This window comes from Lepisosteus oculatus, chromosome 2 (genome assembly GCF_040954835.1).
Source record: "Lepisosteus oculatus isolate fLepOcu1 chromosome 2, fLepOcu1.hap2, whole genome shotgun sequence".
Lineage (NCBI taxonomy): Eukaryota > Metazoa > Chordata > Actinopteri > Semionotiformes > Lepisosteidae > Lepisosteus > Lepisosteus oculatus.
The window spans coordinates 22498879-22512389 of record NC_090697.1 but is presented as its reverse complement, the minus strand read 5'-3'; the positions used below and the strand labels follow the sequence as shown (position 1 = coordinate 22512389).

The 13511-nt window shown below is 38.8% G+C and overlaps 1 protein-coding gene across 8 annotated transcripts in view; it reads right to left on the bottom strand.

The window, feature by feature from the left end:
- Positions 1-448: 448 nt before the first annotated feature.
- Positions 449-13511, bottom strand: part of rock2a (rho-associated, coiled-coil containing protein kinase 2a) — a 73807-nt gene continuing 60744 nt past the window's right edge. For 2 of the 8 annotated variants that reach the window (XM_069198798.1, XM_069198839.1), the window contains exons 26-35: positions 12535-12726; positions 11441-11609; positions 10660-10842; positions 9278-9351; positions 9099-9187; positions 8921-8999; positions 8202-8469; positions 7204-7417; positions 3828-3917; positions 449-1936 (exon numbers count right to left, since the gene is read on the bottom strand). In XM_069198798.1, coding sequence (XP_069054899.1) covers positions 3842-3917; positions 7204-7417; positions 8202-8469; positions 8921-8999; positions 9099-9187; positions 9278-9351; positions 10660-10842; positions 11441-11609; positions 12535-12726 — 1344 coding nt within the window. In that variant the 3' untranslated portion in view covers positions 449-1936; positions 3828-3841. Of the gene's footprint in view, positions 2784-3827; positions 3918-4283; positions 4348-7203; positions 7418-8201; positions 8470-8920; positions 9000-9098; positions 9188-9277; positions 9352-10659; positions 10843-11440; positions 11610-12534; positions 12727-13511 lie in introns of those variants that run through there. The other 6 variants (XM_015351581.2, XM_069198822.1, XM_015351573.2 and 3 more) reach the window with 6 other exon arrangements.

The following is a 13511-nucleotide window of genomic DNA, read 5'->3' as shown; positions in this document are numbered from 1 at the left end:
AATACTTTCGCAAGGCACTGTATATATTTGAAGTGGGTGAGTGTTTGCATGGGAATGGGTTTGTAACATTCCCATTGCTATGTATACAGTACATACAAATTTACCCAAGTAGTAGGATTAGTCCTTTCCGCCCATAGAATTCAATAGTGCATTTACCTATAAGATAAACCCATTTCATCTACCACTGAGTGATGTACTACAGGCATTGTGCGCCAGCAGTCCCATGATGTTCTCAGCACTGCGATATCCACAGTATAAACAGGCTTAGAACGCCGTAAACACATCTTGCAGGATCGCTTTATAGGAGCAGTTTCATATGACTTAACTTCCAGAAACACATTGTAGAACTTGAGAGAAATTCCTGTTTTTCACTTTGAAAACCTTTAAATCCAGAACTGCAGTGTTTTATATAAGCTAATGCAAGAGAAACTGCAAATGAAAACAGACAAAAGCAGAAGGCTACAGTTTTATTGTCAAATATGTTTACATTGTCTTGAGCATACGGTGGCTGTATAAAACATGCACTTCCAACATAACATTCTTAAATATAAAGTGGACAGGCCAATATAAATTATACATTACGTAAGATGGCATGTAAAAGAATATATATAGAATCGCGTGCCATTTCTGAAGCCTGTTTTTGACGGATATGGATGTCCTCACAGCACACTTCTGTAGAGCTATCACTAGAATAGGTAAAGATAAGTCTATACAAGAAAAAAAACACTTAAAATGCATCTACAGTATGTTATAATTAAATATTTTAGGGTTCGTGAATTTTATATAAATGTGCTGTGAAGGTTTAGTAAAAAGTCACAAAATGTTCTTTTTCTCAAGAATAATAAAATAACATTCTAGAATACACGGAAGGCAGATACAAAATACCAGCACTTAGTGAGGGCAATATAAAGACAATACACAATAGCATTCAATGGATTCTGTTGGGCAATAAGGTCACTCCTTTATATTATAATTTAGATATAAAATGTACATTTTCCTTCTTACATTGCTCTTTGTAGTATTTCCAATCCTCTTAAAAACCGTTATTCAGGTATACATTCAAAGATAGGAATACAGCGATGTAATAGTGATGCATATAAATAGTGCACAAACTCCACTTCACACCAATTATCTGATAGTACTGCAAGTACACATCACTGTTTGGGAATGGGCAAGCACTTTAAGTACAGTTTAAGGCATTACACAAGTGAACTTCAACCAAGATCTCACAAAGTTAACCTAATGGGGTAATGTCCTGACAATCAAAGCTGCTAAATATTCACGTGCAGCTTCAGATGGCTAGTTTTGAATGCATACCATATAACCTGCATATAGACCACTGTGGTTTTATGAGTGAATAGCTGCACTTCTTGGGTGGGGAAAAAAGTTATTGAAACAGTTTTGTTGCCTATGTTTTTCCCTCTTTATGTAGTGGAGTCAAGGCAGATAACTGTATATCCAAAGGCGTGAAGATGTGGCATTCTGCTGCGTTCTCCCCAGTCTGATTAAGCACTCTGAAATGGCTACTGCAGATCCCTGCTATTGCAGTTCATGCCTGAAACTCTTTTGTGAGGGTCTGGTCATGGGGAAAAAAACATGACTGAAACAAAGCATGTTCTTTTCGACAGTCACCAAACCATTCATCCTGTGCAATACATTTCCCAAGACTTGTGCAGATAAAGGATGGAGACAAAGGAAAAGCACCCATACAGACCAGAGACCCAGTTACCTGGCCGAAGACCATACCCACTTGCTTGAAGATTAGTTTTCTATATTGTAGAATAGTGCTGTAAACCACAGTAGAAAGATGTCTTTCTAAAGACGTTATATATACTAGTGTGCATTTGGGATATGTCAAGTAAGATTTCAGTCTTTTTTGTAAGGAAGAAACCCATCACCTTGAAGAGTGACCGTTTTCCATTAAAAAAGGAGTTAGCTGAAAAAACAAGAGAGAATGGCGAGTTAGTTTTAGGGTGCTGAAAAATTCTACTCAAACACTCATGCCACCTAAAATTTTCATCTGTTGAATATAAAACCATTTTTGAAGTCTGTTGTTTAAGTCTCATCTATAACTGTGCATTTCCTGGATCTGTACACTGCAGGTCATTACTTCTAACATTTCTATCACACTCTGCTAATCCAAAGTGTTTATGAAAAAAGAATAACCCTATGCCAAGAATTGTATATTTAAAGCATGTACAGTATGTGGTACTATGGTGTGTCTATATATTAATCTCCACTACAGATTAAAGGCCTAATAAGGAATATCTCAAAAATGAAATCAAATAGGGAAAATGGTGCACATCATAGTTTATTTAAAATCTCAGCTCTGCTGTGAAAAGGGATGCAAGATAACTGAAATTATTTCAGGATCTACTTCACCCTTTAATATTTTGCTTCTACTATAATCCACTGTTTTCTGTGATCTTTACCTATATCTCATTGTACGGCACGTGCAAAACCCGCATCTCCTCCAAAAAACAGACTTTATACTACTCTAAAACTCCTAGCATGCTTCTCACACAGATTACTGCAAAAAGGGATTCACAGACAAATGGCACATGAACTTCTCTTTCACATGCACTTAACATTGCATCTATCATGCATCTGCAAGTACACACCACAAGAACCTAGACAGTCCTCTCTATTGCATGTTTTATTGTAAAACTACATTTAAAATGGAGACAAAATACAGAACATTAATTTGCTTAATAGAAAAAAAAAATCAGTCTCCACTGCTGGATTCTTCCCTTTTAATCCGTGGAGGTTCCGGCCTGGGAGGGCTGTGATGAGCATAAAACACTGTGTCAATAGAGATTTAACACAGACCTACAGTTTAATGCCTTTGGACCATGGCAGCTCAACACAGTGGACTGCCACGGTCCAATCATTACTGCCTGACCCTTAGAAACGTAGCCTTATTTAAGATCTGCAAACACTTAATTAGCAAAAAGGCTCAGGCTAGCAGGATCTTGAGAGTTGTGTACACATCATCTTTAACTGACTTTGTACTTACCGTAAGTGACTCAAACCTTTTAACACCGGGAAATGTTGAACGCCTAGGGATCACTGCAAGGTTTTTAAAAGCCACTCAGAAGCACAACTTGAATGTCATACAAGTCTGTCTTATCCAGTTAAGACAGAAACCAGTTAATGCTTGTGGCACATTCCTTTTCTTGGCAAGCTTTAGCAAGTTTAATTAAGGCCTAAGTTAGTTCACAACAGGTTTCTATAAGCTATTGGTGTTTGTACAGGTAGGCATGTTTTCTAGAACGACTATAAAAGGAACTAAACTTGCTGGAGCCTGCAGGTTAATAAAACCATAGCCTTGTGCAAGTACGCACTGAAGAAGCAACTTTCACACTGTTCAAAACAAAGCAGCAGGTACACAAGGCTTGTTTGCTTTCCAATTAAGGTCACACAGTTGAAAAAGAAATGAGAGTAAGAGATAGGACAATGGAAAGCCAGAAAGCTCGTGGTTAATTGCTGAAGAGAAAGAAAATTTAAGATAACTTCAAAAATACAATTGAGTAATAATAAAGCTTTCCATAACAAAGGAAGAAGTACAGTTGTGCCTGGAAGTGATCAGTGTCTCTACGTGAGTTCAGTATAATTTATAGTTGTAATGAATTTTATTTTTTAATTTTAATTCTCTGTAAGTTTTAAATATATTTTGAAATTAAATCCAACTGAATGAACAAAACAGATATCTGACACAAAAGCAAACCTGAACTGTTTCTCTTCCATATCCAGGCACACCTGCACGGTTCAGAGAACAGCATGCATCTCAAATCACTGCAACTTCACCAGCAAGGCAGCTCTGTTACCCCTTCTAATTTCTTCAGAAATCAAACACATCATCATCATCAACATCGTCAAATGACCAATCCCAGTCTTTAAGGGCCAAATCAAGCAATCTGTAACAGGAAGCGTTATCTGAGAGCTCTGAAGAAAATACAACTGTTCTCAAATTTGGTAGCGCAGACACAAATTCTCAAAAGATTTCACTCAATTTTCACTCGCATAAACTGCCCAAATCTCACAAAAACCTAATTTTTACACTAGGTCAGTTATCTTGAGGAAAAAACAAAGGGATAAAATACATTTCTGGCATGTGAAAAACAAAATTAGCAATGAATTAGTATGACATGCAGCACAGTTTTGATTCCAAGTAATAACAGGTTTAGTGAAATGCAGTGCATCATGTGAAAAAGTAAAAATACTATTAGTAATGCCTACATGCCAATATTATGAAGCAGAAATGGAAACACCCTATTACTTACTGTTTGTATGAGCAAAACATTTATAAGAGATCAGTGAAGAATGATTCGAAGCATGGGGCCAGTGCTAAAACAGTTAGCAACAAAAAAAATTTGAAAATGTAGTTAGGTCCCGTGTTAACCCATTCAGGGGAAATGTTGGAACACTGCTGTCAGAAGATGTTTATGTTAATATGAAGTTGTTACTAAAACACAATAAGCCCCAATTCTTTAGTTATTTAATTTTATATTTGGGCCATATCTTATTAATCTTATGTTTCTCTTTCTTTATTATTTTCCACACTATGTGACCACCCTAAATAAAGCCAAAACTGGGAAATATGCAAATGGGAACTAGAAAACTGAGACACAACCTGCTCAAACTGACATTCTTGACAATACACCAATACACTCCCTCTCCGTCTCCTTACATATATCTTTTTAGAAGCTACTTACACTGTAAAGGTGAAGCAAGAAAATGATCAATCCGATATATTCGTACATTCAAGCAAGACATAAAATAATACAGCAAGTAGTTATATTGGCGATCATAACCAATATAATTAGATGAAGCTGGGATAAGGGAATGTACTACATTTAGGGCTGAAGGAACCAAAACATTCAAGTCTTAAACACATAAGATTACAAGGGAACCTGGTATACAGGTATTCATAATCCGAAAGGGCACTGACAAAGTCAACCTAGTGGATGTCTACAAACTGAACAGAGAAACACAAAATAGAGGACACAAGTTTAAAACTGAGAACAGGAGGCACTTCTTTACCCAATGGGTTGTGGGAGAGTGAAAAAGTAAACAGCCACGCTGTTGAAGTCAGTACAATGGCTTCCTTTAAGAAATGGCTGGATGAGATCCTCAGATCAAATTTAATTCTCCTTATGTAAGAGCAAATCCAATAGTAGGTGCAACTCCTACTTTAGATAGTTACACTTTTACATTTGGTTGTGATTGATAATGCTATACCTTTTTTTAATGGACATAAACAAATTAATAATTAGCAATGCCGTACAAATGGTACTTAATATCCAAAGTTAGAAACACATAAATATATCCTAAAACAGTTCAAATTGTTCAAAAAAGTTCCTAAGTGACAGGTAGTTTTTGAATTATTCCATAACCAATACAACAAAAACAACAATAATTATTATATATATGACAAGAAGTTACAGGTGCAGATGTTAGAAAGTGGAGCAGACACAGGCACTAATTACTAAAAGCCTTTCTGAAAAGATGGTGATTCTCTGATTTCCCTACGGGTGGAATTCCAGAGCTCTGGGGCGTTGCAAGAGAAGGCCCTGTCACCCATAAAGTGAAAAGGAGCTTGAGGGACATCTAGAAGACCAGAGTCAGACAAACAAAGGTTGTGAGGAAGGAAGTAGACAGAGGTACTGAGGTGACAGGCCTTGTAAAGCCTTATACAGTAGGTGAGGCTGAGGATTTTAAAGCTGACTCAAAATCCAATAAGAGGCCAGTGCATGGATTCTAACAGAAGTGTAATGTGATCAGTTGCATGTGACCTGGTCAGTATTCTGCCTGCCGAATTCTGAACAAAATGTACTTTGTCCAGTGTGAAAGACGTTACTGAAATCAATTCTAGAAAAGACAAATGTGTTGACCGGCTTTTCTGTTACAGTCAAAGTTAACATGATATGCAGTCTGGTGATGGAAGAATTATGTTTTTGCAATATTTTGCACATAAAGGTCAAAAGGCAAGCCAGGATTGAACACCAGACTTTAAGAACCCAACTTTATAAGTAAAACCCCCAAGAGAAACGCATCAGCGATGACTAAAATAGTCAAGTTGAACCATTTAGGAGTGATGTCAGAAACCCCAGATACAGAAAAGTATCAAGACAGGAGAGTAAGTTTTGCAAAGGTGGGATGAGGCAGGTAATGTAGTAGGGCAAAAAGAAATTGGGCTTTAGCAATGATTGATGGTAATATAATTAGGTGAATCCCTGGGAAGACATACAGAAACAGTGACCAGCTATTATCAGGAAATTTAAATGAGAAAAGGCATTTTTTCAGATGTACAGACAAAGAAAATCATGTTAATATTATGATTTGACGTTTATATTATCATTAGTTTGTTAATTCAGTATGTGGCTAAAATGTACACCAGAGACATGAGAATTTTGAAAATGACATGCAACATTTAACCGGTGTATTAGGTTAGCAAGTTACAAAACAGATGTTTTACTATTATTATTAGAGCTTTTCTTTCTAATTAAAAAAACAAACAGATTAATACACTAAAAGTGGCGCATTCCATGGGATAATAAAGGACTGAAATATAAACCGCTTTTTCTAATTAGGTTTTAAAATATTTTATTGATACGTCCAACTCAGTGGCAACCGTAACATTTTTTTTATGGACAATCGTTACATTTATGCTTTGAAGGCCTGGATAAAATTGCACAAACAAAAATGATCATGGATTTATTTTAATGTGCCTACTGCAAATAAATGTTACGCTTCAGTATGAAAGAAAAACAGAACAGGGCACATTTGTAAAATAAGATATATTTTAGTCTTAGTGGAATCATTAGAAGGTTTACCGTTACCCCCCACACTAATGATCACCACGAACACAGCAGTGCTCTTGGTTGGATCCAGATGCTGTGCCTTCAGTCTAAAAATGAACTGATACTGAAATGGAAATGCATCTAGGCAGCCGATGCACCAGTCATATAACTCTAACACCAGTGATAACGTGGAGCTTGTGAGCTCCACAGCGTGCAAAAATGAAAATAAACAAGAAAAAAAACTGTTATGCAATGATGAACTTTTTTCAGGGGGAGACAATAAGAAAACCCTTGACTCCCGTTGGGTGTATGTGTGTGAGAAAGATCGTTAAGGAAGTTCTGTGTGATTGCCTGAAACCAGACTGGAAGGGTTAAAAAAAGACAGAACGCCAAACGTTACCTTGGTTTGTTCGGGGGAAGCTGCCGGCTGGGCCGCCGGATGGACTGGTTTGGCTGTACCTTCATGGAAGCTCGGGGTGAAGACCTGGAGAAGTGGTCTGGCGCGGGCGGCTTCTTTGGAATCTTCTTCACCAGCCGGCTGACCCACTTCTGCTGTTCCTCTTGCGAGTTGGCCAACAGCAGCAGATTCTTCGCTGTGGAGACGTCGTAGTTCACTGCAAACAGGAGAACAGGAAACGTTAAAGCGCGGCAATAAGCAAAACGTGTAAACGGCACATAAACCAAAAATTCAAAATATCTTAACTGAACGGAATTCTTAAGGGCCGGTTCATTTCCCCCCCCACTTATTTTTTTAAAAACCTGAATTTGCAATTGCAATTCAAGCTAGCTCAACGCTGCAACCACGGCACCAGCCCAGAGTGTCCACAGTGTTGATAACATACAGACCTGAGCATCTTCAGAAATTCACACTGATCAAGTATTCTATTGAGCATATGGAAAAATGCAAATTGCAATGCGTCTGGAAACCTGTGTTAACTGCAGCCCCACTTTACAGTAACTGCCCTCACAACGAGACAAGCTGTATCCACATTTCAAACACAAGCTTGGAACCACACTACATAGCCTAAGCCCTGATTGTTACATACAGAATAAATAGCATACGTATTTATATGGTTCAGGCGGGTAGCTGTGTTGGCATGCATAGTCTGCAAAAGAACAAGTAATAGGACTATTCCATGCTGAAAAGAGAAGAGAGAAATCACAATGTTCTTCAGGCTCCACAGCCGAAACGTTGTGTTTTCTCTCTTCTCTTTTCAGCATGGAATAAACCTATTACGTGTTTATTTATGTATTTTTATGGCACCTTCCTATTTAACAGCACTTTTTCTTTAAACGTGTTTTAAAAAGTGGTTTAAACAGGATGCCCTGAAGCAACAAAGAATAGCATCACTGCATCGGGAGTCCAGACCAATTCACACGCCCCCTTCACACGCGTACCTCTGCAAGGTGCAATGACCTCCTCCTTTTTGTCCATGTGATCCTTGTGACACTTGATGTGGCAGCGGCGGCACTCCAGAGCAGGGGGCGGCTTGAACATGTTCCACAGGGGCTTCGTGCAAGCCTCGCAGTTGGTAGGGAAGTGATAGAGGGTGGGGATGAACTCGTGGCCTTTGTGGCAGATGTAACTTGACTTTTCTCCTATAGGCAAGGGCTCCACGGGGAATTCCTGATCTTTCTTGCTCTCCCCCTCATTTGCATACAGGATCTAAAATGCAAGAAAAGGCAATAGTTGATTAAAACAGCACATATTTATCCTTTCCTAACACTTTTCTGTTGGTACCATTAGTGAAACATTAATGGACACGTATATCAAAGACATACAGACACAGGCAATACAACAGGCAATAAAAATGATCTGTTGTAACAGTACTGTTAGGCTTCCTTTTTACAGAACTTGTCAGGTCTTTCAATTCACAAGGGCTATTTAATGTCAGCACGGGAAACAGCAAAAGCTTGTCAGTATTACTTATCATATTATCAGAACATTACAGGCATTATATCACAGAAAACGGACAAATTCACAGAATGATGCCTGTAAAAAACTCATGACTTAAGAGTAATTTCATCAATTAAACCTCCATATCCAGATATCTAAGTCTTGTCACTTCACGTTACATTCCCATATTCTCAAAATGATAGTTGCCAATTCAGCTAACCTGGAATATCCTTGGAATCTCTTTGGCATCTGCTCGGTATACATCTGTCTGGGTCACAGGTCGGACATGGAAAAGTTTGCTGAAAATAAAATTAAAATTGTAACTCGGAAACCATTGGGTCATTTAAAGAAGGAAGTGAATTTGAAGACAGATGACAGGAAATATGGATGGTACTCACTCGATATCTAATACCATATAAGGGTTCGACTGCTCTTTGTCCTGCTCATTGTTGTAGAAGAGGATCTTCTTACTGCTCACAACAACATACTGTTTTAGAAAACAAAACGGAAAGTCAGCCACTGCAACAACTCCGACTTGTTGGTATCTCTGACGTAAGCTCAAGTTGATTCCATGTACCTTTTTCTCCCATCCAAATCTCTTGGTGTTGTTCCTCACTGGTAACGAGAGCCAGCCTTCTAGCCTCGTTGTGTCTACAGTACAGGGGGGGAGAAAAAGTTATTTTTTGTTGTGAATTATCCTCAAGTTTAACACACTGGCACATGTGATGGCAATGGTACAAGACAACAGCTACAATGTTTCCAAAGTATAAACAGTGGAAAGCATTAAGCAAAGAAAGCACTGCAACCCAGCCAAACAAACATATTGTATTCAAACACTTGTTTCTTTTTAAAGCAGGCGAGATTTTCTTAAAGGTCAGAGGGTAAAAGGAGTCCTCTAATCTTGTGACCTTATACACAACCATGGACACATCTTCATACCCTCCTACCTTTTGTAACCCAAAGTGCTTTAATCATTACCACTCAGGAAATGCTTTTGTGTTTGGACTGCTGGACATTAAAATAACTACGGTGTAAAAAAAATCTGACCACGAACTTGTGAAACAATTAAAAATAAAAATTCGACTACAAAAACAACTTTTTAGCATTATCCACTATTCTGTTTTACAACTAAAAACAATGTTGATTAAAATTACAACAATGTCAATGACAAATATTTCACCTGTTAATCACAATCTTCTTAATTTCAATTAGAGCAACAGGAGGAAAGATAAAATGAGTAAAATATTTTTTATACAGAGAATTTCTACATTTCCTAAGGGATAACAGTAATAGCATAAGTAATATTTTGCAAATAAAGCACAGGGAAGCGTACAAATGCTGGCACGTGATTGTAGCATCTAAAGGTGCTACAAACCGAAAACACACCATGTCTCAAGTTTCATCTCACATGCATTTGCATCAATATATACATCATAGCCACTTCAGCACACATACAACCACATAAAAAAATACATTTGAAGGAATTTAACTGAGTTCCCTGGAATAACACCAGCTCGTAACTCATTTCTTACAGAATATCTAAACTACAAGCACTTCACTTTCAGATTTGTTCTCAGAAAAGTCATTAGAAATTTGGAGAACATTTGGAGAATTTCTAAATTCAACCTGTAGGAAAAGTAGCTGTTTTCTAAGACATATTTTTTTTAATTAAGAGAAAAAAAGTGCTGCAATACTAGACCAAAAATATCTTCATATACCATTTAATTTATGGTCTGTAGCTACATTTAATTCCCCTCTGATGTCACAGGGCTATGGTAAACCCTAAGGCCAGTGACTGCCATGCAACCACTGCAGGTGGATTCCCTTCACAGCATTTCCTTGTCACACGCTGTTAATGCAGACTGAACACACAACCCGTGAGAGCATTAGTGTGGAAAGCAGAAAGGCCTTCTGGGAAACTGGAAGCCATGTGCAGCTCTGGTGCTCCATGCGGGTCACCTGTTATCTCAGGTTCTGATGGAACATATGTAAGAGCCTCGGGTTCAGGATCTTCCTCTATGTCAGAATCAGAGTCAAAAAGCATTTGGGACCGGGAAGGCTTAGTGTCAATGCTGACAGAAGCAGAGGTGCGTTTGTAGGTGAAAGACATGGACTCCGAGGTGTGGGAATGAGTGATGCGAACTACAGGTTGGCAGCAAGGAAAGGAAGACAAAAGAAGGGAACAGTGAACGGGTCAGGAACCAGAGATGTGAGGAGGCCTAATATGAACAAAGAAACTATAAAACAAGGCAGAGAGAAACAGGAAGTAGCAAAACTCCAGGAGCAAATACTTAACAATTGTGCAAAACTCAATTCCACATTTTCTAGAAAAGAAACTTGAACCAATTTATAGTTAGACAATGGTTTTATTATTGTTGGTGCTGGAAGCTTGCGCCGCATTTTCTGGAAGTAACTGTAAACATTTTAAATGGCAAGCCTATACAGGGGGAGGGCAAATAAGAAAAAGTTTTAGCAATTTAAACTGTTTTGGAAAAACTGGCAGGGGTTATTCTGAATTTAGCAGAAATGTCTTGCAGCAAAGCGAAAAGCTTTGAAAGTCACCCTGCTAACTGGAACAGCGACGACAGAGAAACCACAAATATCTTAAGCACCACTGCAGAAATAAACAAAAAGAAACATCTGCACCAAGTGTCACACACAACCAGGGAAGAAGCTCCAAGTGTACTGTATGGGGAAGCGCTGTGTGTGCTGTTTTCGGGAGATGAAAGAGGTCTTTTACCGGGGTAGGATTCATCGGAGTCGAAATCCGGCCCACTGCCAATGCTTGCCGAGTCTAAACCGTGAACATTCATGGAGTTCAGCAGGGAGCGGAGCTGCTCGATATCACTGTCCTTGCTGTCCAGAGCCATTTGCAGCTCAATGCGCACCTGGCTCTCATCTGCTATTTGCTGTAAAAACAAAAAACAAAATGAAAATATCTGTCAGAATATTATATATACATTTCTGTGCACAAAATTGACACAATTAAACTTTAATTTCAGCAAAACTAAGTGAAGAACTGCACATCTACATAAATTAAGTAACAAGACAGCTTGAGCTGGAGAAAATCCCATGCATAAAGAATAAATACTGGAAAGACCTTGTGGTAGAAATGTTTGTTTGAGACAATCTATGATAGGGAAATGCCCAGGGCTGCTCATTAAAATGACTGTGAAATGTGCTGACCAGAAACAGCAGAGGCACATATAGAAACACAACACAGTGTTTAAATGTAAACACTGTCAATACTCAGACAGGCAAAGAAAAAGACCTTGACATTATACCTAATAAGAGGACAGTAATAATGAGCGCTGTCTCTACATATAGCACAAAACTTAAGGACTAGTCCAGTTTGCAGATGATACCAAACTAAGAGGATCAGCAAACACCAAATAAACTGTAAAGTAAATACAAGAAGACTCAGATCAAAATCAGAACTGGGCAAAGACCTGACAGATGATATTTGACGTACACAAGAGTAGGGTGTTCCATGTAGGCAGCAAAAACAAATATAACTCAGGAAACGCCAAACTTAAAGAGACTACTTAGAGGAAAGGCTTAGCGTCTATATAGACGCATTTCTGTCTGCTGGGTACTGTAGAGAAGTGATAAAAACGTAACTGAATTTCAAGTTATATAATCAAAAGTGTATAATAGAAACTGTGAGATATTATGCTAAAAAATGTACTGATGAGGCCTCAATCACAAAAATGTGTAAAAGTTTGACCAAGACGTTACAAAAATATATTGCTCGAGTGGAATAAGTCAGGGAGAAGAGTGTCTTCAACAACTCGGGGAATTTCAATGGCCCACTTCCTTCTTCAGATGCCTTACCGCCTGCATCTCATTGATCTCCTTCTGGTATTTAATGATGGTGCCGTTGAGTTTTTCCCGCTCGGAGCGCAGCTCCAGCTGCAGCTTCCTGTTTTCCTTCTCCTTCCTGCGCACATCCGTGTCATTCCCTCGCCTGCTCGCTCCGCCCCGGACTTCCTTACGGTTCATGATCTCCGCCAGCTTGTTGACAGCCTGCAAAAACAGAAAGCCGCCATGAACACGGGGGTCAGACAATACATGCGCATTCTGGGAGTAAAAAGAACCTCGCAAACCATCTATCCGCTTTCTAACCACTTTATTCAAGTCTGTGTTGCAGGAGACCTGGCTATCAACAGGTACAAGGCCGGGTCACACTGGACTAGATGCAAGTCCATCACAGGGCAGACAAACACACTCTCGACATGGCCAGTTTTCTCAGAAGCCAATTAACCTACCACAATGTATTTGGACTGTGGGAGGAAACCGGAGCACCTGGAGAAAACCCATGTGAACATGGGGAGAACACACAAACTCCACTCAGACAGTACCCCTCAGGAATCAAACCCAGGGCCCCAGTACTGCCAGGCAGCAATGCTGACCACGGCCCGACCGCGGCACCCCTTTGTAAAAATATTTCCGATATCAACTGGGTAAGACCCAGGAAATCTGAAGCATGAACCTTTACGTGCCGTTTATATGCTCATGAATGTTTCTTAAACTACTTCTCAGACTCGTAAACCACATGAAAAGCTCATTATTTCAAAAAGGCAACCTTTTGCTTTGAACATTTTTTGCATTACTTTGAACATTTTTGCAGGAAAGTCGTTCATTACTGCTAAGCCTGTGACCTTTTGTTTAATTCCACTCAGATGAGACTTGTGAAGCCGCCAGTCCAGAAAAACAAATATCCAGATGAATGAAAACATGTAAGAAAGGCTTCAGATTTGTTTTATTGTCCAACTCCAGGAACTGAATTTAACTAAAGCTACCACTAAGTG